We start from the raw sequence: 27,932 nt of genomic DNA, 5'->3' as shown, positions 1-27,932 counted from the left end.
TATAACACAGAGCCAAAAGGCAATTTAAAGGCTATGACCAGCCAGCAGATCTCTAAAGGCTCCTTCTGCTCTGCCCATATGGAGTGTCTTCTTTGAAGAGCATTAGGAAAAGCAAGGGGAAGGGGGATGCACAAGAAACAGCCTAGCTCTTGATAGAGTAATAGCTCTGGAGCTAGCAACAAGAGTGGACTGAAGATGCAGCCTCAAATGCTTAATACTGGTGTAACCCTCTACAACTCACCTCTCTTTGAGCTTCAATTTCCTGTCTGTAAAAGATAGGCATTGGACTCAATGGCTGCTAAGGTCCCTCCCAGCTCTAAATGTACAATCCTATGATCCTAAAAAGAAGGGTCAATGCCCATTAGCTCTGCCGAATTCTTCCTTTCCCTTAAGGAGGTGATATATCCCAATCCCCTAAATCCTGTGCAGAACCCTACCAAGGCAAAATCAATGGGTTTACTATACGTACTTAACCCCGAGTTTGGTAGCTGCCTAAGGACATCAAAGCACCAGATCTAAAGGGGAGGTATTAATTTAGCGGATGTCCCTAAGACACCCAAGGAGTTATATCCTCACAAGTAAACCTCTTCTCGCTATGGAGCTCCTCCCAGGATTCCTGGGTGAACTTAAGAGTCCAAGGGGAATGGATGGGAGAAGGCCCCTTGGGGCAAAGATGCCAACACCGGTCTCTACCTTCCAAAGCTCATTACCACCCAGGAGAACGACAAGGGCAGTGCATGAAAAGGAAACATCCTACATGTCAATTTTATGGAAATTTTTTTAATGAGAGGATTCTCAGATACAGTGGTTACCTATTTCCCACAATTCCTTACTATAGGATTCTCATGCTGGGAACACAATCTTTTTCCTTACATTTAAAAACAGGATGATCAAATTTCATAGTCCTCGCATTACAAGATTCACATCTTTGTTAAGTCAAGAATTGTGGTACAAAAGAAACATTTCATTAGCCTTAAATCACTACAATTTGCTAGAAACATCAATTACTTTAGAATACTTTAACTATAAAATATATTGTATTTCCATATATATTAACCATATACATGTTTAACTATTACTAGATTTAGTTCAGTCATTACAAAATAAGACATTCTGGGAGCAGGCTACAAATATACAATCCAGCTGAATTACCCATGTCATATTCTTTGCATTATAAATAAATTGCAAATATCAAACTGAGGAACTAGTGAACAATACAAAATATATTAAGCAAGCAAACAAGGCACTCGTACCTCAAATGGAGTTGGAAGTGAATGAAAATCCTAAGTCTTAAAAATTAACCTTGAATTGAACCAAGTTCTAGATGACAACATGCTAGAAGGCATCTAGCCTAGGGGTGTTAGATGGGAAATCTATTTTTGAAAATAAAAAAATATGATTCCATATCCTGTTTAATTTAGGGCAGAAACAGTCTTTCCCTATATGGAGAATACATGAAGCCCTTGCATCTTCCTTCCAATGAGTTTTCCCCAATGAAAGGGTTCTCCATAGGGGAAGTCAGCAATAGTATGTGAGCTAGCCACTGGTCTGGTAACCACTTGGAGCCACCAGCCTGACAGTGTTTCAAATGAATGACTCCCTTGCCTCTGGACACCAGACAGCTCAACTTCATGTCTGATCATTTTAGTGAAAAGAGGGTTTGGAGAGCTAGATTCAGCCTCTAGACTGTTTAAAATGGGAACCCTGATCTAAGAAAGGTCTATTTCCATAAAGAGCAATGAATTTAACATAATTCTTAAAAGTGGTTGCTCTAACTTGGAATCAGTTACTCTCCATCTTCACAGCTCTGAGAAAAGGTCTGGTCAATTACACCATCTGATGCTCTTGAAAACTTAAAACACTAAGATCCCTACATTCCCAATATCAGGGAGGAATGTTTGTTTTTTTAATGAACACTGGGTGCTCCCCATCACCTCTTAATTCCTATCTACTTCCAACACTTTTTTTTTTTTGCCCAAACTGGCAGAATTTGATAACCAAAGCTAGAGTGAGACTTGACTCCAAGATGCTGAGATGCCTTAAAGTTATGTTTAAGGCCCACCTCAAACATCAGTCCTTAACTCAATCACCACACATCAGTGCATGGGAACAGCTATGAGAGTCCTCTTTCATGACTGACAAAGGCTCAGCAAACCAGCTATTGAAAGTCTGGAGCAGAGACTGCTTGGCAGTTTCCCTCCCACCCACCCCCAAAGTCATACTCTGCAGCTAGGGTTGAGGGAGGTGGAGAAGGTAAGAAAGGGCCTTCTTCCCCCGCCCCCCAAGTCTCCTGTTCCAACGAATTAAAGGTAATTTTAAAAATTAGAATGACCTTATTTAATAGAAAACAATTTCAGGAAGCTTAAGAGCCAAATGAAGAGGCCCTTTAGATGCTTATTGACTATGATTCACTACATTCTCAGTGTATAACTGAGGTTACAGGGCATGTGCCAGAAACAATATTCAGGTGCCCAATTGGAGTCTCATGCAACAGAAACCACTAAGTGAGTACAGTGTTATTCCCTAGATACATAGAAAGTTAACTGCCTGCTGGAAAAGCATCTGTCTGCACCCCACAGCTCTATGTGTTGGATGCACGTGCAGACTTTCACTTGTGGACTGAACCACTGGAGGCAAAGCATGCAGCTGGAGTGAATGCCTGTGACCTACATGGTTTAAAAGCCTACTCTAGGGGAATCTCTGGAAAGACTGCCTACAAGAGCACGCAATAAGGAACATGCAAGTGATTCTAAGACAGCCATTGATACCAGAAGCATGTGACTTAGGATCAAACCTTCAAACTGTTTGCAAAGCCATTCAGTACATTTTCAAACAAAGAGAAACAGGAAGAGTATGGTTACTGTGAGAGGGCACTGATCGTGAGTTGCTTTCTCCCCAGATCTTCCCTACAGAGAGATGAAGAATGAGGTCATTCCTTTCACAAAGCAGGGATTTCCACCCTATGATGCTCACTTCCAAGAGTTGAGAGTCTTTTGCAAATATATTAAAAGGGGAGTGTTATCCAAGTCATCAACTCCATCCCACTGTTGCAACAGATCTCTTTGGAGTAGAAGGATGCTATTTTCAAAAAGAGGAAAGCTCATTTGTTACCAGTGAGTTAAAGTACATAGCACAAGTGTATTATCATCTGGTTAATCTAGGTTTGGGTCCCTAGCCAGGTATACCCAGCTTTCAGACTGGCTTGCTCAGTTATTGCTTTATATCCAGTCTTTAAAATCTTTTAAACCTTAGTGTAGTCTTAGTTTTGGTCTGGCATTTAGTACTTAGAACTTAGTTATCAAAATGCCTCTTGGAACCACTGAAGCTCTGCATTTCAGCAGGGCAATGGACCATGTACTCACCAATCTCTTAGTTGGATGTTTAAAAGGGAGAATTCAAACCAATTCAGATTAACCAGGTTTAAAATATATCCAATAGTGAATAGCCCCAAAGGTAGGGAGGAAAAGAACAAAAAACCCTTATACATACAGAGATATATATATATATATATATATTTTTTTTTTAACATAGCAGTATTTACAAAAGGATAAGGACAAGGTATAAGAGCCAATCAGGGCTTCCTAGGTCACCAAGAAGCCAAACAAATAATTGGAATGCTCCCAGGCTGGCCCTAGTATAGAGGGCTAGTGAGATAAGTCTATACACAGAGGTCTTTACAGAGTAGGCAACAGAAAGGTGGCTATGTTAGTTTGAAGACAAAGTCTAAACTACAAGCCTCCTCTTTGCACTCATTTTAATGAAGAAGATAATGAAACAAAAACCTTTATATAAACAGTTTATTTACTCTAAACAGCAACACAGACAAAACGCCATATAAACACAAGGAAGTGATGCAGAAACAAGATGCTGGCTGACTTTGGATCTCTGGGGCTCATAAGCAATATAACCTAGTCTCTGAAAGATAGAAAAACAAATTAAGGGTAGGGAAAGGGAGAGGTTATGAATTTCCTTTTTTATACAGCCAGCTAGAGGCTAAATAGAGTTCTAAACATTTGTAAGCATGCCTGCATCAGAGAGCAAATGAAACTAGATACTAGGGAATTTATAGAAGTATAAAAGTTTATAATTTTACAGCAGTTGAAATACTGACATCAATATTAAAATAAAAGCAAGTTTTACATAACAATCAAAAATACAAAAGACTGAAGGAAGAGACCCTGTATGAAAAAACTGGGGGCAATTCAGCGAATTCAGAACTGTATACAAGTGGCGAAAATGGAAAATGGCACACACACAACCCCCTCCCCTAAGTGAATAGTCATTGTACATAGCAACATTAGATTTTGCAAAAATTTTGTAAACAAGTTCTTGCCAAACCAATCCCTTCCTTTTTAAGATGCCACAAGATCGATGTTTATGAGGGTGCAAACTTCTTGGCTTGTGCTCGAACCCTTTTCTCATATTCCACTCTGTTTTGGCTAAGGTTTAAAAAAATAAAAAGAGAGAGAGAAAGAGAAAGAAATGCATGTTAGATAAACCAGCTCCTACTACCACAAATGTTTGGTTTTGCATAGTAGATCTCAGACAAACTGTACACAGAATCCATGAAGAAAGAACACTCAGCCCAGGGCAAGAAAAGAATCCAGAGGGAAACAGCCAAATTAGACGAAGATTATTCTAGAAATAAGTAGGTGAATGTTCTTCTAGGACCGTGAGAGGCAGAAGTATAAAATCATAGAGCTGGAAGGAACATAAAAGGTCATCTAATCTACCTCCTCATTTTAAAAATGAGAATGAGGCCTAGAGAGATTATGACTTGCCCATGGGTATTTTATGACAGATGCAGGATTTGAACTAGGTCCTCCAACTCCAAAGCCAGCTATTATATGAAGAAGAGTTAGGACAGATGCAGGGTAGTATCTAATTATAAATGGAAACCTATAAATGGACATCACTAAATCCTGATAGGAGGGGGAAGGTGGGTGAGAGGGATGAATTATTTTTACCGAAGAGGCAAGGTATGATTTTGGGAGAAACTACATTTCAACTCTGCTCAATGAATAGGTTAATAATGTAGAATACCAAGTTAACATCAGCTGAGAGGCAGGAGGGAAAACAATCCATTCAACATTGCCTTCTCAGGAGCATGTGAAAAAGGAAAGATGGGAAGGAAAGGAGAAGGCATTTATTGGCTGTGCCAGCATCTGACAGCACTTCCTACACTAACAAAATCTCTTTCAACTGTCATACACACAAAAGTTTTTATCTATTCAAATCTCTTGCTTTCCATTACAAAAGACAACCATCTACAGAAGAGTTCCAGGGAACTCATGATAGAAGAGGATCTCCAAATCCAAGAAAAAAAAAGAAAGAACTGTGGAGTATAGATGCTGATTGAACCATATTATTTCTTTTGTTTTGGGTGCTGTTGGGTTTTTTTTCTATTTTGAGGTTTTGCATCACTGCTCTGATTTTTTCTCGTGTAACAGGATTAATGCAGAAATAGGATTAATGTTATTATGTGTATATATATGTGTGTGTATATATGTATATGTATATGTATATGTATATGTATATGTATATGTATAGAGATATATAGATATAACCTATATCAGATTACCTGCTGTCTAGGGGAGGGGGGGAGGGAGGGGAGGGAAGGAGAAAAATCTGAAATTGTAAAGCTTGTATAAACAAAAGTTGAGAACTATCTTTACATGTAATAGAAAAAATAAAATACCTTATACATTAAAAAAAAAGACAACCATCTAGCATAACATACATTGGCTTAGAGATAGGAAAAACTGAAACCATTAATCAGTTAGGAGAGTGAAATGCAATTGGAAAACATGAGCAAAATTCTGGTTGACACTGAAAGTTTTGTTCTCGAAACATTCACACATTTTAAATAACAAAATCTTTTCACTTGAATTTCTAATTCTTTAGACAAGCCAGAAATAGCTTTTGATTTCTTTTGTTTCTAATGTAACTCTTTTCATGGTGAAAGTCTAACCCCTCAAAGTTATATTTACCTGTCCTTTAGGACGTGCTAGAGTGGCAGACACTGCTCATTTTCAAAAGGAAACATGGTCAGCATTAACACAACCACTACCAGACTGTAGTTATAAATGGAAATAACTGATATGGCAGAGAGGGAAAAGGGCTGACCATGGAATCCCAGGACCTGAATTTGAATCCTACCTCTGACACTCACTGTAAACTTAGACAAGTCATTTCATTTCTCTAGACCTTAATTTCCTTATTTGTTAAATGAGAGGACTGGACTAAAGAACCTCTAAAAATGTTCTTCCAGTTCTGAATCTATAATCCTGTGGTAAGGGTGGACAATTTTATATTTGGCTGAAGAAGAGATTGCTGCAAGGAGTAGAAAACATTTGGGGAAATGACTGAGGAAGGTAATATTTATAGGCTCTCTCCTGAACTCACCACTACTTAACAGACATTAAGAAGCTTGTATCGGTACTACCTGGCAGAAAAACTGCCAATGAATTTCCATTCCTTGGCTAGTTCAGTCCATTCTTTCATTTATTCATATTCTCTCTCTCTCATTACAGGAATTTCCTGACAGAAGGGACCTGAGCTAAGAAAAAGGTGGCTTTCTCAGAATTTTGCCCAGCACTAAGTCCCCCAATTGGTTAAAAGATACTGGTCATATACCAGTCTAGCTTTTAACTCCTAGATTAGAGGAGGAAATATGAACTGCTATCCAACTTTCCTACTGAGCTATACAATTAGAAAACCCCATGAAACCAAAACCAAAATATCTTTCTAAGAATGGTGCATCACCTAAGAATTTTTTTAAAATGCCAAATGCCATTTAACTGGCATCCAACCCCAAATTAAGAGCTTTATTCTTTTGCACAAAACCTTACCCCAAAGACAGCATTTCCTGCCAACCCAAAGGACACAAGAACACCCCTCCAAGCACTGACTTCTCCATGTTGACTTTTGGACCCTCCTTTCCTAGAGACTTGGCAGGCTGCTGTACTGGCCCTTCAAGGGGCCTGTTTCAAGAGAGCCAAGAGTATTTGGGTTATGCCTATCATCTAGAACTAATCACAGTTTAGTTTAGCTTTTCATGAAACAGTAACAAGAGGGGCAAGTTTTCCAAGTCAACAACTTTAAAATAAAATTTAAGAGTTCGAGCTTAAGTTTAGCTTCCAAATAAAAATGTTTGTGTTCTCAAGAAGGTTGGTTTTCCATGAGAAGGTAACACCCTTGCCTAGTTGAAGGAACACCATTTTGTGATGTGCCGGCACTAATTCTACCCCAGCTCACCTGTTTCATGCGTATAAAAGGTCATGTGTTCATCTGGCTCTACTTCAGTATTTATAGCCTCCCCCTAGAATAGAGTCATAACTCTATTGAAATGCTACCTTAAATAGATATACCTCTCTAAATTCTACAAATTGAGTAAATACAAAAAGGAAGCTTTTTTAAAGGAATCTTAACAGTGAATATTCTCGCAAAATTACATTAGCAACTTCGTTCTCTAGTCATTTTTATACCTCCAAAACTTCAGACTATTTGCTTGAGGGGTACCCTAGTACCTGGTTCCCATATGTAGACCAGAACCCATTTTTAAAAAGAGATTTACTTTTCTTCCTTTACATGACTGCCTTTACTCAAGAATTTTTATGTTATAGGTTCCCAAATCATTTTTATTTTATTTCTTTATTATTTTTTTTTTTTAGTGAGGCAACTGGGGTTAAGTGATTTGCCCAGGGTCACACAGCTAATAAGTGTTAAGTGTCTGAGGTCAGATTTGAACTCAGGTACTCCTGCATCTAGGGCTGGTGCTCTATCCACTGAACCACCTAGCTGCCCCCCAAATCCTTTTAATATTTACATATGACTTCAGGTTATCCACCACAACTCTCAAATTCCCTCTTTCCCTCCAAAAAGTGAAATCTAAACAAACTTTATCTGCTCTTCCCCATTGCCCTAAGAGTTAGACCACAGGCACAGAAGAGCCATTTTGTCTCCCACTGGGATGGGGATAATATGTCACATTATTCATCAACAACCTCATTTCCATCTGGATATATAAGGTGTTACACTGTGAAGAGTACCTGCACATCTTTTATCTAATTTTACCCACAGAAAATGCATTCATCTATGCCTCTCTGCAAGGAGGATTTAAGGATGGGGTAATACACCAAATCACTCATACCAAAGTTGAAACAATTGGCTGCTTTTCCTATATTCCTTGCTCCCTTCCTCCTCTCTGAGCTGCCTCCCAAACCCAGATAACTTCTATACGTGGCCTTGTGGGAAGGAGAAGAAATAGACAAATGTTCAAACTCTACAGGCCTGGAAAACTAAGACCTAAGGAAAATCTTATCACCTACCCTCCCCCCAGAGCATCTAAAGATTCAATACCTCTGAAATTATAAAAGCAGATCAGAAAGATCCCAAGACACTAGGCCTAGGAAAGGACTGGGCAGCTTAACTCTCTGCAAAAAATGTGCTTTCCCTTTTATCTTGCCGATAAAATAAATTTAATGTCTTATTTGGGATTCTGAATAAATCATAACAGTGCTCTATAACCAAGGATGGTGGAAAATTATGTAAATGGACCTGATTATAATTAAATGTTGACCTAACATAGTCAAAGGGGAGGAAAATTAAGGAGAATAAATGGCAAGTTATAAAGGTAAAAGTAAGGAACTAAAGTTGCATAGCCATCATTGAAATTATAATGCCCAAGTCCCTTATGCTTTTTCTTTTTTGCGGGGCAATGAGGGTTAAGTGACTTGCCCAGGGTCACACAGCTAATGTCAAGTGTCTGAGGCCAGATTTAAACTCAGGTCCTCCTGAATCCAGGGCCTGTGTGCCATCTAGCTGCCCCTTACGTTTTTTCTATGTCCACAAAAAGATGACATTTATAACAGGTATCCTTTTGTTACATAAATATAGCTATTCTGTTCCTTCTCAATGTTCCTTATGCACATCATTGGCCCTTCTACATGATAAAGTAGGGGTGTAGGTAGGTCAATACAGTGAAGCAACATGGTCCCTTTCCCTCTAAATTTAAGGAAGGCTATAGGTGGCAAAAGGCTTTACATTACTATTAATCACCACCATCAAACAGATACACCCTGCCTATTCCCAAGTATCTACAGCAGCTCAAAGCAAAACTACAAAGGGAGTTACTTTCTTCTGCAGTAAATGTGGAATTTGTAGTCAGTCATTCAAATGGCTTATTCTTGTTTGAAGCACATCATAGTAACTTCTAGCTGTATATAGTCAACCCTACAAACAAGGCACTTTAAAAAAAAAAAAAACAGGCTTTTTGTCAAATGTGCACAAGTCAAAAGAAATAAATTATATACAATATAAACAAGTATTAGAATGAACTACTAACCAGTAAATTGTGTAAGCCTCTGCTTGAGCTGGGTCTTGAATATTTGGTTCATTTAGAAGTTCCTGTATTCCTAACAAGATCTGTACAGAAGAAAAGAAAAGTTGAGTCAAGCCTTTCCAAAAAAGCAAAATCCTGTCGTTCTGCAAAGGAAGCTTCAATGTCAAGGTTTGTTAAAAATTACACAAAGTCTCTCTGCCAACCCTTCAGCTGGAAAGAGTTTCCTACCTGTTTAATTGTGATTGCTGGCCTCCAATCCTTATCTTCCTCTAAGATGGACAGGCACACTGTGCCTGAAGGATACACATTTGGGTGAAATAATGGTGGTTCAAATTTACCTAGATAATGGTGGGAAAGAAAGCAACCCAGGTTAAAATGTAGAGTTCCAATTTATTTTATAAGAAATAGCTACTACTGCTAGATCTAAAGCCTACCAGTGGTTACTACATCTTGAGATTTAATAGTCTCCCCCCACCCCCAAAAGCCCCCAAATCCCAACACCAATAAGTCAATCCCCAGAGCCCTTGCTAAACTGCAAGGAAAATGCTAACATCTCTTTTAGACAAAATTACAAACTGCAACTGTGATCTAGAGAGAGGGAGAAAAAAAACCAAACTCCTTTATAATTTGAAGAATACTATAAAGTAGTCCAAACTCATGATGGAAATTGCTCTTCACATAAAAAAAAAACAACAACAAACTATGGAATCTGAATGCAGATTGAACCATACTGTTTTTACTTTGTATTTTTGTTTTGTTTTGTTTTCCCCTTTTGTCCTTATTCTTCTTTCACAAGATGACTAATGGGGAAATATGTTTAATGGGATTGTACATATATAAGCTATATCAGATTGCTTTCTGTCTTGGGGAGGGAGGAGGGAAGGAGAAAAATTTGGAACTCAAAATCTTAAAATATTGAAAACTATCTTTACATGTAACTAGAAAAAAATACTATTAAGACTTAAAAAAAAAAGTAGTCCAGAGATTCTTGGAAAGGAGACAACACAATCTAACAATCTCATTCATCTATTCCTTTTTCCTACAGGGATTAGTGGAACCAAGATGATCTCTTTGCCCCACCCCTGTTTTTTGTGATCTAGCACATGTTCCCCAAGTAGCCAGAGACCATGGTACGTTATAGTATAAACACCATTTGGGATTAGTCTACATGGTTCAACTCCTGGCTCTCCCACTTACTACTTCATGTAACTTTGGGTACGGTACATCACTTACTCTGCCTCTCAGTTTCTTCATCTTTAAAAGGAAGAGAATGGACTATATGATCTCTAAAATCCTTTTTCAGTTCAAACATCCTATGGTTACATGGGTTGGTATGGGACTGTCAACGGCACCAAAGGACTTGGCCAACTTAGGCCATCTGTTCAATGAAAAAGCCATAGTCCAGATTTTAAATTGGTGGGGAATACATCAATTTAGAATAAAAATCATCCAACAGTATTGGAAGAATTTTCCCAGGAAAATAGCTCTGAAGGTTCACTCACATCAACAATTTTTGCTGCAAACTACTGTCCATGAATTATATACCAAAATATTGAGGTTTTTAAGGATCCTGAATTTCAAATGTGGTTGCATCTTTTCCCCAAACTGAGCCTCTTGTTTAGCAGTCTGTAGCTTATCCAAGATACAAGCAACAGAAGACAACAAATGAGTTTTGTACACTGAATTAAGAAGAATTTCTGAACCTGGCCAGTAAAATCCCCAGGCACAAAAAGGGCTTTTTTGAACAGGTAATGTTCTGCAATTTCCAGGCCAAGACTTGACAACCTTGGTGCACATAGAACATGAACTTCTGTGGTTCAAACTGTTGCTATAAAGCATCTGAACTAGGAATCAGAGTGAATCTCAAGTTAGTCACATCCATCTCAATTACCCAATTAACCTCTTAATGGTTAAAGAATTCTCCTTTGGTAGGCCCAAGGGTTTTAGCAAGCAAGAGACTTTTGGCTACTGCTATAGTAGAAAAAGTTAAGACCACCTGCCTACTTAAGACTACTTACATTTTGGTGGTGAAGATGGATAATCATCCTTAAAAAGCATCCGTAGTTTAAATAAACCTCCTTCCCATGGTGTCTGCCAAGAAATTAAACTAAAGTTAGGTGTGACATTTGTCTCTGGCAAAGGATAAGTAGAAATAGGGAGGACAATTATTGATGCCTACTATACACCCCAGATCTGATATCACGATAGTCACTTTAAACAAAATTGCCTAATAAACATATAGGGGACAGGAGAGTTAGGTGGCACAGTGGATAAACCACTGGCCCTGGATTCAGGAGGACCTGAATTCAAATCCAGCCTCAGACACTTGACACTAGCTGTGCGACCTTGGGCAAGTCACTTAACTCTTATTACCCTGTCGAAAACCAAAACAAAACAAAAAACCATACAGGGAAGAGCTGACAGAGAGGCAGAGCTGGCACACAATTTTAATTGATCAGCAGGCATTTATTGAGAGCACTTATTTTGTACCAGCTACTGTGCAAAGGGCTAAGGATACAAAACAAAAACAAAAACACAAACAGTTCCTGCCCCACAAGATAAATACGGAGAAGATAGAAGCTAACTTTAGAGATGGCACCAGTAGCTAGGGGGAATTAAGAAAGGCCTCCTACAGTAGGTGGTGTTTGAGCTAAAGCTTTAAAGGAATCTAGGGATTCTAAGAATCAGAAATGGGGGGGGGGGGGTGAGTACATTCTAGGCATAGAGACAGAAGGTGGAGTGTGTTGTTTAAATGACAGTATGACTGGATTATAGAGTAGAATAAAAGAAGGGAGGAGCTGAGCAGGTAATGAACAGCTTTAAATGTCAAAGGATTTTCTATTTGATCCTGAAGTTAACAGGAAGCTACTGGAGTTTACTGAGGTGACAAAGTCAGACCTATACTTGGGGGGGAGGGCAGGAAAGAAGGTCACAATTAGGATTTGTAGATAATAGGATCTGGTGGAGATCTCTGCTTTGCATTCATACCCCAGAGAAGCACTGAAAGCAATGATATGAAAGAATGGGCCTAGACTAAAAGTCTTTGAAAGTTTCTCATAGTTCTAAATCTCACAAACAGTGTTTGGCAAAGGGTACGGGAGTATAAAAGATTACAATCTATGTGGCTACATTCTGCTAGCCAAGTTTTCCCCATAATTTCAATTAGATACAATCTCTGTTACTCATCTTAGGTGAGTAGGAGATTTTTGGCTGTCAAAACAGAGGCTGTGTTCCTTGCTCCAAATGAGATGAATCTGAGGGTTCCAGTACAGAAAAACCGCAACTATATTTTTACTTTATGAAATACCACTCTTTGCCAACTTGTTCTTTGGGAAATGCATCTGCCTTATCTTGGAAACAGGGTATCAAAGAATGGCTGAATGGTCCAAGGTCAAAATAAAGGCATTAGACATTTTATACATCTCCCTAAGATCGCTCACAAAAGAATGGAATAAGAAGCTGCCTGTTTGTAAAGACAAATCTAAGTAGGTCCCATTCAAAATAGTTTTTGTTTTGTTTTGGCTTTTTTTTTGGGGGGGGGGAGGGGGGGAGGAACAGGCTGAATAGACTGGTTGGGATGCAACACTGTTTTTCTAGGAATTACATGCCTGAGGAAAGAGACATACCCAAGTAACTACTTTGACCAAAGGTTTTAGCATATATTCCTTAGTTTAAGAGTTAGGGGCAGCTAGGTGGCACAGTGGATAAAGCACCGGCCCTGGATTCAGGAGGACCTGAGTTCAAAACCGGCCTCAGACACTTGACACTTACTAGCTGTGTGACCCTGGGCAAGTCACTTAAACCTCATTGCCCCCAAAAAGAAAAAAAAAGTTTAAGAGTCAAATGTTGACCACCACAGTATTGTTTTCTTTAAGTTCCCTGACAGCAGGAATTCTTTCATGCTTTGTATTTCTATTTCTAGCATCTAGATGGGTGCCTGGCAAAAAACAGGCACTTAATAAATGTTTGCTAATAGACTGAAATAAGTCATGTCTCCACGTTTCTGAAGTCAAAAAGGATATGCATGATTCATGGAATCAGAGGAATTATAATCACTTCATGCCTAACACTTGAACTGGATAAACTATCATGTCTCAGTTCCAAAAGTTTCTAGCAAAGAGTTCCTGCAAGTTCTCTTTTGGTACTATATTTCCCCAGAGTTCTTTCATGCTAAATAGTCCTTGTGATCTTGTCCTACCAGGTCCTGATCAACTACCTTTATTCATTCTATTCACTCTTCTCCAAATTATCCAACCAAAGCCTTACTCTGGAAATTTTACTGAAGAAAACAAGTTAGTAGCTGAATATCATGGGGTTTCCTTCTATTCACCGCCATCGAAGTAGAAAGTGACATGGTTACCAACATGCAGACAGTCTCTCTACATGTGACGATGGCAATCTTAGCCCATTATTAGCATATATTTTGTATTAACCTTCCAGCACCAGAACGGGTTGTACTGAGCCATCTAAACCAACTCTGAAGATGGCTGACCAGGGTTAAAGTTGCAGTCTCTAGCACTGGAATAGAAGTGAACTAGCCTAGTAAAGGAATTTAGATTGTTCAACTCCCCAACCGGACCTATATTCTAATCAGAAGATAAGATGGCCCACTTATATGTGAATACCTAGAAGTTTAAATGGATGGATGGCCAGGACACTAACAGTACCTTGAAAGGATGTGCAAATGGGAAAACCGACAAGCAGTCAGTTTATTTGGGAAAAAGTTACATCACTAGGTTTTCACTTTAGTTTGCTTTCCATAGGCCAATTCTGAACCCAGAGGAAGCCTTTGTTGAAGTATGAGACCTGTGGAAAAGGCAAGCTACTGAGAAATCTTACCCCTTTCTTCCCTGGAATGGCACACTCCCAGTTCATGAGATTCATTGTGCCATCTGGATTTTTCGTAGGTACTGCTACAAAGCCCTAAGTTTAAAAAACAAAAACAAAAGCATCAGCTGAAGGATCTCACTGTGAGCAAGTGCTCTGGAAACGTAAATCCTATTAACTAGATCAACCAGTTTGGCACATGGTCACACACCTGAATAAATAGTTCCTAGCTGGTGGTTCAATTAAAAAAAAAAAGCTAAAGGGGGCAGCTAGGTGGCGCAGTGGATAAAGCACCAGCCCTGGATTCAGGAAGACCTGAATTCAAATTTGGCCTCAGACACTTATCACTTACTAGCTGTGTGACCCTAGGCAAGTCACTTAACCCTCACTGCCCCCCCCCCCCCCCCCCCCCCCCCCCGCTAAATCACACTTTGCACAAGACAAACAGTATTGTACTTACAAAAGGATGATCTTTTCTCCAGGCTTTCCGCTCCTGTGCAAGTCTGCTGAGGGCTATTCCAGACATATTCAAAGTCCCTCTAGTACAAATGTGAGAGAGACAGTGTTAGGTCAGGACAGTCTTCTGACTATTCTGTTGTAAGGCACTAAGTTGGTTTTATACCCTCTCCCTAGCACCACTTTTTTGGGGGGAGGCAAAGGAAGCCTGACAATTCTTATCCATTACTTTTTGCCACAAGCAAGCACAGATTACTAAAGGAATCAAAATTAATATTCAAGAGACTGTCATGCTGGAAAGATAACTCCACCCAGTGTTTGATGTTTGTACTACACTAAAAGGAAATTAGTGCTCACTATATTGACAAGACTAAAGCAGTGGTCAAAACAAGACCTTCTCAAAAGAATCAAGACATCAGATCTGGCCTATAGTTCTAAATATCATTTCCAGACCTTGTGCTCCATCTTGTACAGAGAGAGACAAACAGACAGACACACAGACGCACACCTATTAGCCTTCCTAAAGGGTCACAAGCACAAAAGTACTGTAATAACACTCACCCTGATCCCCCAAATCTTGATCTTCCCTTCTTTTGAGTGAAAGGTCGGCTCCTTGTGAGGGCAAGGGTTGTTTTAAAATTTGTCCTAACCCCAGAGCCTAATGCATTGCTTTACAACATAGTAAGATTTTAATAAATGCTTACTGAATTGGGATTAGTCTACATGGTTCAACTCCTGGCTCTCCCACTTACTACTTCATGTAATTTTGGGTACATCACTTACTCTGCCTCTCAGTTTCTTCATCCTATCTAGATGATCAGAATTGAAGCAGGCCAGTCTTACCACCTCATTAGAATGAAGGCCAAAACAGCAAAGGAGTGATGTTGGCAAGGTTAGGGCATACAAAGGATGGCCTGTGGCATCATATGAATTTGGAACTTTTGCCACTGGTTTCAGTGTTTGCTCCTAAGCTGTTGAGGGCAGGCGGCATCTACTTTGGCAGTTATTTAGCACAGATACCAACCGTATCATTATGGAGTTCTCCAGAAGGAAGAACTGCTTATTTTACAGTTAACAAAAAGAATATGGGAACCCGTCCTGGAGCCCACAATTCAAATATGAGCCCCAAGTGGAAAAAAGTCACATTCAAAGAATAAAGAGCTTTAGGCTGTTAATTGTGGATGAAACCTAGAGTTCCCTTATTCACAAAGAAAGGGCAAAAGAAGACATCCAAGAGCGAAGAAAAAGAAAACTGTGATGGTAGATAGTCACTAAATACAATTAACTAGATTACCAAGACACCTTGCTCCCTACCCCATCTGGCAGACCTTTTCCTTCTTGTTAGGCACTTTACAAAGTGGGGCAGACAAAGGAAAAATGAAACTTAAGCTACCATGCTGAGTACTCTATCTGTCAAATCCATACAGATACCCTGTGAAATGTGATCGGGAGATAACGGGAACTATTGGTTTAGAGAAATGACTTAGCCCAAGCCCCACTCTCCTCATCCATAAAACAGTGCTAACTACTAGCCCTACCAACCTCGGAGGGTGTCAGTGTCCTTGTGGGCATAAAAGCTCCTCAGACAGAGGCCTCAGACAGAGGCTCAAATACCTAACAAACACTAGCCCTCGAGGCTTGTGCAGGCAAAGGTGCCTTTCACTTACAAGCGGGACTACAAAAGCTAGACCGTATTATGTATTAGATGTGCTATTAAGAGAATACCCTAAGCCGTATGGGCACAAGCTTTCAGATTATCCGTTGTTTCCTACAGAAAAAAGGTAGCGATACCAATTCTGTATTACAAATTAGTATGACTGTCTACTTTAGTCGCTTCTCAGTTTTATGCAAGGACCATTCCCCCAGTTCTAGTGAAAAGAAATGCCCCATGTAAGGCACAACTTATCTTCAGAATCGGTACTAGAATCCAGGGAAAGTTACTCACAATGATGCTTTGGACAGTAACACTAACAATAGAAGGAAGGCCCAGTACAGAAAAGTGAAAGCCTCATACATTTGTCACTTAGTGGTGGCTTAAATACTTCTCTCTACTCAATTATGATACTGCCCCCATCCACTGCCATCCACTCTCTACGAGAGCTACTAAAGAACAATGCTGATTACTTGACTTTCACCACTCTCCCAGCTAACATACAGCAAAATAGTTCAATAAACATGTATCATGTGGCAGGAAAGATACTCATATACATCTTATCAGTCCAGGAAAACCAGAGTAAAAAACACCCTCCAATTAAAGATCTCCAAAGTACCAAAAGAACTAGGTCTCAAGGATTTACTAGTGTGTGTTTAACTACAGACAGAAAGCTTTTTAATCCCTCCTTCATAAAAAATGCATCCAAATGATAAAAACATCAAATTTGGACAGAATTAATGTTTTTAGCAACAGTACTTCTCCAGACCTCTATGTACAAAAATATTTATAGTGGTAACAAATAATTGGAAATTGAGGGGATGCCCATCAATTGGGAAATGGCTGAACAAGTTGTAGTATATGACTGTGATGGAATCCTATAAAAAGTGACAATCGGGGGCAGCTAGGTGGCGCAGTGGATAGAGCACTGGCCCTGGATTCAAGAGGAACTGAGTTCAAACCCAGCTTCAGACACTTGACGCTTACTAGCTGAGTGACTCTGGGCAAGTCACTTGTAATCCTCATTGCCCCACCAAAAAAAGGAAAAGGAAAAAAAAGAGGGACAAGCAAGAAGAACATTGTACACAGTAACAGCAACACTGTGCTATGATGAATTTGTAATAGACTTTGCTATTCTCAGCAATACAATGATCGAAGACAATTCCAAAGGACTTATGGTGAAAAATGCTATCTACCTCCAGAGAAAGAGCTGATGAAGTCTGAATACAAATAAAGGCATTTTTTTTTTATTTTTTTGGTTAGATCTGCATTTTCTCTTGCAACTTGGCTAATATGGAAATGTTTTACGTGGCTGCACGTTTAGTCTATATCAAATTGTTTGGAACTCAAAATTTTAAAAACAAATGTTAAAAATTTTTATTTATGGGTAATGGAAAAAAATTAAATGTAAAAAAACCCCCTAGAAACTGTAAGTTCCTTGAGAAAACAAGAACCATGTAATTTTTAGATTCTTCCTTAATGATTAACATAGTGCTTATATGTATGTGTATATGTGTGTCTATGCACGAGTACATACATACAAATGTATACATACATATGTTATAAAATATCTTAACTTTTGCCTTGATAAACAGAGAAGCCTAGAATTGGAAGGGACTATACCATTCTTACAGGTGTACATTTAAGCTCTCTTTAGGCTAAGACTAAATAAGACTATATATATGCTTAATATGTTTATTATTATGAAAACCCCCAAAGCAAAAAAACAGTATTCCTCCAGATTTCTAGCCAGTCTATCACAAATATACATTATTCAGTCTCCCATAACTGGATCCAAAAAGGAAGTTAAGGAAGGCAATATACAGTTGAATGTATCACCAAAGAAGTTACCATATCACTTCTGAAAGGCCATAAATGAGGGTTCTCACTTATAAACAAAACTTCAAACTCAGTGGCATCTCTGTTTTAATATTAATCCTGAACCACCTTAGATCTATAAACTGCTGCAAGAGCTCAGAGAGCTCAATAAACTTAGAAAAATTTCATTTGATCCATATAATATCCCTAAGGGATGAGGGAGGGAAAAAAAAATCAACACAGCCAGTTCAAAGATAATGAAATGTAGAAAGATTGAAGTGATGTTCAAGGTCATCCAGCAAGAGCTTGAAATCAAAACAGTTCTTTTGATTCCTAGACCACTGTTCTATCCAGTAGTGCGGAGGTCAAACCTTTATGGCTTTGAGTACTATCAATAGGAATAAGCAATGCCTACAAGCAAGCGTGAAGTGCAAGTATGGAGAAAAGAAAGGAAAAGGGCAAATAATAATGACTTTGGGGATTAAAGGATCTGAGCTGAGTCCAGGCTTTGCAGCTTACTACTTGAAGGACTTTGAGCCAGTCACTCAACCAGTCTGAGTCTCAATTTCACTATCTGTAAAATGAGAGCATTGGATCAGATGATTTCTAAAGTCCCTTCCTGCTCTAGATTCTATGATTTTATAAGAAAGGTAGGAGAATGGAAGCGCTACAACTGTCTCTGATTCCACAGGTACACTGGGCAGGAACTTCTTACTTCTGTTCTATAATACAAGTCTAACTACCTATATACAGAAAAGAAAAAAAAAATCAAATTATATGATGGCTTCTCCTGAAATTATTCATTGTTTGAACGAAGGGGTTGTTAGACAAAGTAATCTCTCAAGGTCAATTCCAACCCTTAGTCTTAGCCTAAATTACCTGTTCTCCTTTAGTGTATCTGGTTAAATACTAAACAAAGTGTTTCCTGCTTTTTTAGAAATGCTACTAAAGAGGGCTTAAATTCGTAAAGCCCCTTCCAATTCTAGGATTCTCTGTTAATCAAGGGAAAAGTTAAGATATCTTATAATTGATGCAAGATTCCATTTTAAAATTGGTCTAACTTCAGAAACCAATCTCTTAATGGACTAATCAAGTGTTTCTAGTAGTTTAAAAGCAGAAAAATGAATCATGAAGAGATAATAATTTTATCAAGTGTTCTGAGACAAGGTAAAAACACTCCTTAAGTATGGTGAATTACAAAATTGCAATGTTTCCATTTTTCTTTCTTACAATCCCTTTGACTGGCTTGATTCTTACATGGTAGCCTGAATCACACCTAAAAAGCTTGTATAACTGTTAGGCACAGGCCAGTAACAATGAGATCTATCACTTAGTGAAAACTAAGTTCTTCCACATGTTTAACAATTCAGAGCTAGAAACTGAAACCAATCTAAAGCATCTATCTCCTAACCATTCAAGACTCTGGGATGTTACCTATTTTTGTAACAAAACCACAACATGTGTAATGAATTCAAAATTTCATTAAATCCTAGAAAAGTCCCCTCTTGATATCAGATTCTAACAGCACCTTCCCTATTAATGAGATACTTAAAATGTTTTTAAAGCCACCATTCCTTTGTTAATCGAGTAAAAGCTTAAATTAAAAAAAAAAATTAATTATGGACCTAATTTCTAATTTCACCTCATTTTAAATGTAACTTTGTTTTAATCACTCCAATAACTAGTAACACTATGAACTGTGATAATGAAAAATAAAGACATTAAAAAAATTTTTTAATGTGTCCCATCATTTGGAATGAGTATATTTCAGGAAAACCTGAAGTCTTGTCAATGTTTTGTTTTGATCTTAAACCACTAAAACCAAAAAAAGGACCTTGTCTTATTTCTTTGTCTGTTCACAATTTTCTCTAAGAATGCTAATCGCGCCTATGAATCAAAGAAATAATTTTAAAAGCTTTTTTTGGGGGTAGACTTATTGTACATTTGTATTCTTGCCAACTGTTGTCTTCCCCACTCACAACTGGAAAGCTGGATTTTCCTTTCACTCTTCCTAAAGGCATAGGGCATCTCTGAAACACTGCCAGGAATACAAGAGAGAATGGGTATTCTTTAAAAAGTGAAGAGAAATCAAGGAAAAAATAGGGAAAATTAATTGTTCACACTTCCAAAAAAGCATTAGTGTGTAGGGCGTAAGGTTTCTAGCCAACACATCCTATGAAATTCTACTTTGAAGGGACAAAATGGCAATCCAATTTTCCCTCTTGCTAACTTCTCTCGATTTCTGCTCTACATCAAGCAAGACTTGGCTAGCAAACCCAAGAGTTGTTAATAAAATTAAGCTCAGAGATTGGAAGAAAACTAAAAAAACAAAACCAAAAACCACACACACAAAAACTCCAGTGTCCCATGTTCTTTTAGTCCAACCAGTCACGTTTTGGCTTTGTATCCCTCTATTAGACCAAATGGATCGTTACTTTTTCTTTTCGGAGATGGGGCAAAAGAGGGAGCAATCACTGCTATCACCGAGAAGCTAAATAACCCAATTAAGTTTTTCTCTAACTCTAGATAATGTTTAAAGTTCCATCAGTAACATCACAGGGGATTTTGGACTAATTCACCAATCTCTTACACTCTCACTAGCTTCACGTGGGTATTATTTTGGTTGCAGTGCTACTACCGGAACACTGTGATAACTAGGTCCATGCTTTGGGGAAAAACTCAATTCTAGGGGCCTTAAAGTTCCTCAAGTGCCTCAAAGCAGTGCACACAAGCTCTGTAATGTGCTAAAGTGTCCCATCGCTCCAGAAGTCTAATCAATCAAAATTGTTGGGAAAAGACGGGATGGGGGAGGGGTGTTTGGAGAGACATCAGCAGCCTTTTAATACTGTTTTTAAGAAAGCCACCACATTCCTAGGACAGTTCTCTAGCCTTTTCTCAGTTTAAAAGAAAAAAAAAATCACCCTAAATACCTGGTATCCCTCTCCTAAGTCTCTCCCATCTCCCCACTAGCAGGACTTAACGCGAAGAATCAGGCGACCAAGAGATGATGGAGCTGACTCAATCTCGACATGTGACCTTGGGCAAGTCGCTTTCACCTCCCCGAACCTCAGTTTCCCTATCTGCAAAAGGGGAGACTTGGACAAGATGAGCTCTTGGCCCCTTCTGTCGAGGATCTTTCAGCTAGGATGACTCTCCCTCCCCACGGATGAAGAGGGGGGATGCGTCCTCTCTGTCTACCTACTTTGATGGGCCCTTCGGGGGCCTCGGACATTCCAGAGAGGGAGGAATGGATTGGGGGAGGGGGGGAGCTGGCAGCCGAAGCCGGCCTGCCCACCCCCACCCCCACCCCCACCTCCGGCTTCCTCAGGGGCAGACAGACGCGCCCGAGGTGGCCCGGCCCAGTCCCCGGAGAGGGAAGCGTCCCAGCTCCCAGCCGGTCTCCAGGGGCACGGACCCTGCTCAGCCCCACTCCATTGGCCAGGCCAGGTCCGGTCCGACGGCCGCAGCCTCAGGCGGGGACGGAGAAGAGGAGGGAGCGGGGCCTCGCCGGGCCTCACCAAGAGGGAGGAGGGAGAGGGAGGAGGGAAGCGGCGCTACTACCGCCGCCGCCGCCGGGCCCAGCTCGGCGCAACTCGGTCCGACCCGGCCCAGAGGGGGTCGCCTCACCTCAGCGCGGCCGCGGCCCCCGGCAAGTGTCCCGGATCGAGGCGGAAGGTGCCCGGATGGTCTGTGGCTACGGAGGCGCTTCCCTTTGTCTCGGGACTTTCCCTCCGGAGCCCGCTCCGCGCGCAGCCGGACCCAGGACGGCAGGACCCCGGCGCGGCGCGGCGCGGGGCGGGGCGGGGGGAGGGGGGAGGGAGCCGCGGGCTGCCCCGCCGCCCGCCTGCGCCCGCGCGCCGCCGCCGCCACCACCCCCGCCGCTCCCGCGGCTCCCCTTCCCCCTCCCCTTCTCGTCCGTGCCTTCGTAGCCCCACCGGCCCCACTAGCTAGACCGGTTCGCCTCCCCAGGGAACGCGACGGGGTACGAACATCGGGCGTAGGGACCCACGAGGAGCGATTTCTTCCACAGGCAGGGACTTAGCCACCTGTGCACTTAAAGGAGCCGCGTCCCTAATATTAGGGACCGTCTGCAAACTATCTTTCGGAATGAGTTCGTTCATCTGAAGATACGCGTAAAAAGAATAACGAAAAGGGAGCGCAGGAAATCCCAAGGGCTCTTCAGATGCTCGGAGGGAAACCCCAAAGCTGCCAATTCCCGAGGTCCCCTAGTCAGGTAGAACCAAGGACCTTAGGGAAAAGCCCGCTGAGGCCTACAGATTGACCCGAGCATCTCGGTATCCGGATGACTCCCACAAGCACAGAGACCTCTGAAACCTTTCCGGATTGGTCACTTTGGAGGAACGGGCGGGGCTTACCTCTCATTAAACCAATGAGAGGGTTCGATACAAAATTCCGACTCTCGCAGGACAAACGGAAGGAGAATTGTAGACGGTCCCTAAATGACAGCAGGGGCCAGGACAGAATGGGGGAGGGGTAGGCTACAGTGTGGGGGAGGAGAGAGAACGAAGGACCCGGGGCCAGGGAGGGGGAGGAATTTAGTGGGTGAGCTTCGAACGGCCTGCCTCCCTGGGCCTAACTCGAGGCCCTCCCTCCTATATATAGTGCAAACTCCATTTGCCTTCCCTTGGGTCGCTAGTAGACGGTAGAGGGGAGGCTTCAAGAGTTCCCGAGAGCCCCGGGCAGGACCGCCCTACGATCTGCTGGAGGCTCATAGCCCTAGAAGCTGCAGGAGACCTTGGGAGACATCCCTTCCATTGGACGGTGGAGGCTACCGGGCCCAGAGAGATCAAGACCATTGCCCAGGGTTACTCAGGCTGTAAGATGCCGAGTCATATTCGAATTCTGATCCTCCGACTCCCAAGGTCATCCCTTCAGTCTCACCTCTGGGGGTCCCTGCGCTTTCTTAATTTTTTACTAGTTTAGAACACTAAACTGGGGACACTCCGCATAGATGATGGAAAAGGTCACATCTATTCAGCCTGTATATTAAGATATTTAAGGTGTATTACGTATTTACTGAAAGTCCATCTCAGAGATGGGAGAGATCTTAGAAATACCTTTATCATCCTGTCTTTTCAAGACCCAGCTGAAATGCTATTTCCTCCAAAAGGCCTTCCTCTGATCCCCAGATTTAGAAATCGTAGACCTTCAGACCTGGAAAGTACCTTGAAGGTAATCAGTGGCTCCCAGTTACAGCATACAATAAAATACAAACCACTGTCCGTGATATAGTTCCAATCTACCTTTCCTCTGGGCCTTGGTGTAGTCTGTTTTTCTATAAGTGGAATGTATTTTATCTTCCTTGCCATCTGCCAAAATCAATTCCTTCAGCTCAGTTCTCAACTCTTCCATGAAGCCTTTCCTGGTCCACCCCAAATTTTCACAGATTAGTTCAACTGGAGGTTATTCCTTTTCTTTTATGCTGTTGAACTTTAGATGAGGGTTTCTTAAACTTTTCCACTCCATTTTGCCAAGGAAATTTTTATAAGACCCTGGGCATATAGGTGTATAAAACAGGTATATGTGACCTTTTACTGTTGCCAGATTTTTCCCCATCCCCACATTCACTTATGTGACCCCATGGGGTCATGAAGCTAGGCTTTAGAGCAATCTTATTTGTGCACACATAGCCTCTTTTCCTGCTGCAGGTAGGTGGTACAGTGAATAATCCTGGACCTGGAAGTCAAGAAGACTCATCTTGCTGAGTTCAAATGTGGCCTCAGACACTTACTAGCTGGGTGACCCTGGGCAAGTCACTTACCCCTGTCTGTCTCCATTTTCTCACTTGTGTAATGAGCTGGAGAAGAAAAGGGCAAACCACTGCAATGTCTTTGCCAAGAAAATGCCAAATGGGATCATGAAAAGACCTATAAGACTGAAAAACAGCTTCCTCCCAAGTAAATTGTAAGCTTCTTGAAGTCAGGAGCTGTTTCATTTTCTATATTTGTGGATCACCTGGCAGCACTTCTCAACTCTTAAGTAGGTCCTCCAAAACTTGGTCCCACATCCATGGTACTTTGTAGGTCTGTGCAGATACAGATATAGTTCACATGACCTCACTGATGTGTTTACTAATCAGCCATATAACTAATTCAAAGCAAAGGCATTTAATGAAATTGCATGGAAAGAAAAATAGTAATAAGTTTCCCCATAAATCTGATGCACATGCTTCCACAGATATATACATGGTGATTAGGAAAAGTATACACATGGAGGTCCGTGGACATGCAGGAACAACTCACAGTTTTGACCTAAAAGGGCCATTGATGTTCTCTGGTATAGCACTGTTCCTTGTCAGCCCCTTCTTGACCAGCATCTTGAGGCAAGCAGTCTCTTCTGACTGAGTAGGCATTGGAAGGTTTCTGGACATGACTGGTAGTCTCTGCTGATAGGCATTCCTACCGCTTGACTTTTGTGATTATCTTGTGACTGCTACCACAATTGGGTTTATTGGAAATGAGTTTATGGTTTATATAAGCTCTTGATAGGTTCTTTTTTTTTTTTTTTTTGCTGGGCAATGAGGGTTAAGTGACTTGCCCAGGGTCACACAGCTAGTAAGTGTCAAGTGTCTGAGGTCAGATTTGAACTCAGGTCCTCCTGAATCCAGGCCCAGTGTTTTATCCACTGTGCCACCTAGCTGCCCCCTATTGATAGGTTCTTAATACATGCTTACTTACTGATTGATTTCAGCATTTGGCTTCAGCTGGAGCTTAGAGGTGCTAAGATGCATCTCTTCAACAAAGAATTGGCACAGCTAACTCACCTTTTAACTTAAAGCCCAAAGGCTTATGGTACAGCTCTTTTAGAAAAGTAGAGCCCATTCTATTCCCAGTAATTAGACTAGGGGAAATCCTTAGGACTTTGGCTTTTTCTTGCCTATAAAGAGACTTTATGAGTTCTCAGAGCCTTGGTCCCTTTTAGTTCTAACTTAACTATCATAAGGGGGTGGGGTGGTGAATGTTTAAATTTGTCACCCATCCCACTTGAAGTAACTACCTTACTTTATGTTAGAATACTTCTATTGAATCAGTCAACCAAAGGTGTTAAAGTAGGTACACAAAGTACTTAAGCAATTTGGAAGGAGTGAAAGTCATTGAATGAAATCAAAGGATGATGTATTTGGGATTAGGCAAAGAGCCTTTTACAAGAGTCGGTATAAAATAGCAAGCCAATTGGGATTTGAGCTTTTGAGTAACAGGTCAGCTCCGGGTACGAGGAGTTGCAGCTAAGTCCCTAAGAGGGAATTGCTTGTCTAGGAAGAGAAAAGTCTCTGTCTCAGACTTTCCAGCTTTCTTTGACCTTCAAAAGGTTGGAGGATTTGAAGTTCTCTGATGTCCTAACAGTGTTCCTGGGATATGATGTGTTGCTAATATCTTCCTCAGGACTTGACAAACTAGACTCTCTGGGGGAAAACAGCTTCATGACTTTACAAGGAGCCCAGCAGAAAGCTGCATCATCCTTTAGAGGATTTACTAAGGACTTCACAAATGGGAGAAAAGGTCTTCCAGCCCTCAAGAGCTGTGTTAACTCATTGCCATGTGTGTTCTCTTAGGTTAAGTCCACTTTCCTCGGGACTCTGGATTTACCGTGCAGGAGTATACCCCTAGTTTGGGGTGAGATGGGGTGTTTAGACTGTTCTTATGCCACTTTAATAAACATCTGTTTCTACAAGCTCATTATGCCAACAATCAGTGGTGCATTGTTTGTCCTTCATTTTGGAAGAGAATTCATGACATCACTGGGCAATGTTTTGACTTGTGCATGAATTGGATTGAAGTGAAGCAGAATTGCACAGTCATCAGCCTCTCCCTTCCAGTCATCGAAGTCCAGTGACAAGACAAAAATCAGGACAACTGGTAATGTCCTGGGATGCAGTGGGCAATGGATGACCTTGGCTTCTTCAATGTCTGACCAAGCTCTAAGCTCTCTACAATGTCTGCTTCATCCACCTTCATAGCTGTTGGAAGATACTGTTCTCATCTGCCCATTCCACCCAGCTACGTCTTCACATGTTTGGGGTAGTGATCCTCCTAACTCACCAATGGGTTTGAAGCCTGTTGGTTCCCCTCAGTCTGGTTTAGCCCATCTGCAAAGAGAGTTTTACTGGATTGTAGCCACTGTGCATGTTGCAGAGTCTTGGAGGTGAAAGTTGGGTGACAGGTGGACACTAAAGATGTATGAGCAGCCCATAAAAGGGTTTGGTAATCCCTCAATCCAGGGGTGCTTGCCCTCCCAGAACACCCTATATTCACTCCCCAGAAAGCATGACAATAATACTAGAAAGTCTCTCCCAGCCCCTCAGGGTTACCTTCTAATGCCTGAAAGGAGATGTAGGGACCTAGCTGGCTAGTCTGAGTGGGGGTTGGGAGAATGAGTCCAGACTTTGGCCCCATCCACCCATACCTTTGTATTCCCAGAATGTTGTATGATATGTTGCTTAATAAATATTTGCTGAAATCACAATGAATCTGGCCTACCCCTCTGCCTGCACACATCTCTTGCTTAGCAAGAATAAGTAATGTATAATAATAATCCTGGCATTTATGTAGCTCCTATGCTAAGCACTTTAGTATCTCATTTGAGACTTTGCAACAACCCTGGGAGGTAGGCGCGATTATTATACCCATTTTATAGATGGGGAAACTGAGACAAATAGAGCTTACACGATTTAACCAGGGTTACACATCTAGGACTTATCTGAGATTGGATTTACGCTCAGGTTTCCTGACTCCAGGCCCAGTACTCTCCAATGCACCACTTTGCTGCCTTTAACTTCCTCATGGTTTCACAGGTGAGCCTTCCCTGTTCATATCTTAAAAATAAGTCTGGGGGGCAGCTAGGTGGCGCAGTGGATAAAGCACCGCCCCTGAATTCAGGAGGACCTGAGTTTAAATCCGGATTAGACACTTGACACTTACTAGCTGTGTGACTCTGGGCAAGTCACTTAACCCTCATTGCCCCAGAAAAAAAAAAAAGTCTGGCTCTTCCCTCTTCTGGTGATGGACTTGACAGAAATTAAAAATGGTTCAGCATCTGACATATCGCCATAGGTTGCCCTACAATACAGCTTCCAACAAAACTCGGCTGTCACGAACCCCAGGTAACAGAATTGTTTACCTTTATACTAAGAAAGTTGGAAAATCAGCCTGTGGTGTGTGCCCAGGAAGACTTTGAGGTGTTTGTGCAGTGAGACCTAAAGTTCTTATGAGGCTATCAAAGACCAAAAAGCATGTCAGCAGGGCTTATGGTGGCTCCATGTGTGCTAAATGTGTCTGTGACAGGATCAAGCGTGCTTTCCTGATTGAGGAGCAGAAAATTGTTGTGAAGGTGTTGAAGGCACTGGCACAGAGTCAAAAAAGTAAATAAAAAGGACATTTTTTTTGAATAATAAAGAAAATTAAAATGTGAAAAAAAAAGTCTGTAATTCATTCCACAAGCACTTCCCCAGCACCCACTCTGCCATAGGCAAGATGCTGGGAAAACAAAAACCGGAAACAAAACAAGCCCTGCCTTTGAGAAGCTTGCATTCTCCTGCAAGAATAATGTACACAGATAAGTGAATTACATATGCAAAGCCAATATAGGTCCTGGTCTCTTTTGTAATATAAGTATTTCCCAGAATCCTGAAACAATGTTATTTCCAGTTGAAAAGGACCACATTGGCCATCTACAATGTAATGCAATCAGTATTGGCCCCGGGAAGATAATTTATAGCATCCCAAGGAAGTATCCCCTCAAGGCACCCTATTCTTGAATAGCTCAAACTGTTTGGGAAATTCTTATGCTGAATCAAAACCTGCCTCTCTGCAACTTCTA

General features: G+C 41.0%; 2 protein-coding genes and 1 pseudogene across 2 annotated transcripts; 2 read left to right on the top strand and 1 right to left on the bottom strand.

The window, feature by feature from the left end:
• Nucleotides 1-760: 760 nt before the first annotated feature.
• On the bottom strand, nucleotides 761-21,902 carry UBE2I (ubiquitin conjugating enzyme E2 I). The gene is made up of 7 exons (XM_044005554.1): nucleotides 21,723-21,902; nucleotides 14,631-14,709; nucleotides 14,183-14,266; nucleotides 11,362-11,434; nucleotides 9,572-9,681; nucleotides 9,347-9,426; nucleotides 761-4,439 (listed from the first exon to the last, which is right to left on the bottom strand). Exons 2-7 carry the CDS (start codon nucleotides 14,694-14,696, stop codon nucleotides 4,376-4,378), a joined length of 477 nt encoding a protein of 158 aa, XP_043861489.1. The 5' UTR covers nucleotides 14,697-14,709; nucleotides 21,723-21,902; the 3' UTR covers nucleotides 761-4,375.
• On the top strand, nucleotides 21,302-22,024 carry LOC122753018 (translation initiation factor IF-2-like). The gene has a single exon (XM_044000084.1). The coding sequence runs from the start codon at nucleotides 21,302-21,304 to the stop codon at nucleotides 22,022-22,024; it is 723 nt and encodes a 240-aa protein (XP_043856019.1).
• Nucleotides 22,025-27,137: 5,113 nt separating this feature from the next.
• Nucleotides 27,138-27,483, top strand: LOC122736200 (annotated as a pseudogene).
• The last annotated feature ends 449 nt before the right edge of the window (nucleotides 27,484-27,932 follow it).

Source organism: Dromiciops gliroides, chromosome 1 (genome assembly GCF_019393635.1).
Source record: "Dromiciops gliroides isolate mDroGli1 chromosome 1, mDroGli1.pri, whole genome shotgun sequence".
NCBI classification, from domain to species: Eukaryota; Metazoa; Chordata; class Mammalia; order Microbiotheria; family Microbiotheriidae; genus Dromiciops; species Dromiciops gliroides.
This window is presented reverse-complemented; position numbering and strand designations above follow the sequence as displayed.

Coding starts and splice junctions, on each gene's coding strand:
- UBE2I (XM_044005554.1), bottom strand. CDS start 14,696: ATGTCTGGAATAGCCCTCAGCAGACTTGCACAGGAGCGGAAAGCCTGG. Junction 9,427..9,571: donor CAGCAATCACAATTAAACAG/GTAGGAAACTCT, acceptor TCTTCTGTACAG/ATCTTGTTAGGAATACAGGA. Junction 4,440..9,346: donor GAGGCTTACACAATTTACTG/GTTAGTAGTTCA, acceptor TTTAAACCTTAG/CCAAAACAGAGTGGAATATG.
- LOC122753018 (XM_044000084.1), top strand. CDS start 21,302: ATGGGCCCTTCGGGGGCCTCGGACATTCCAGAGAGGGAGGAATGGATT.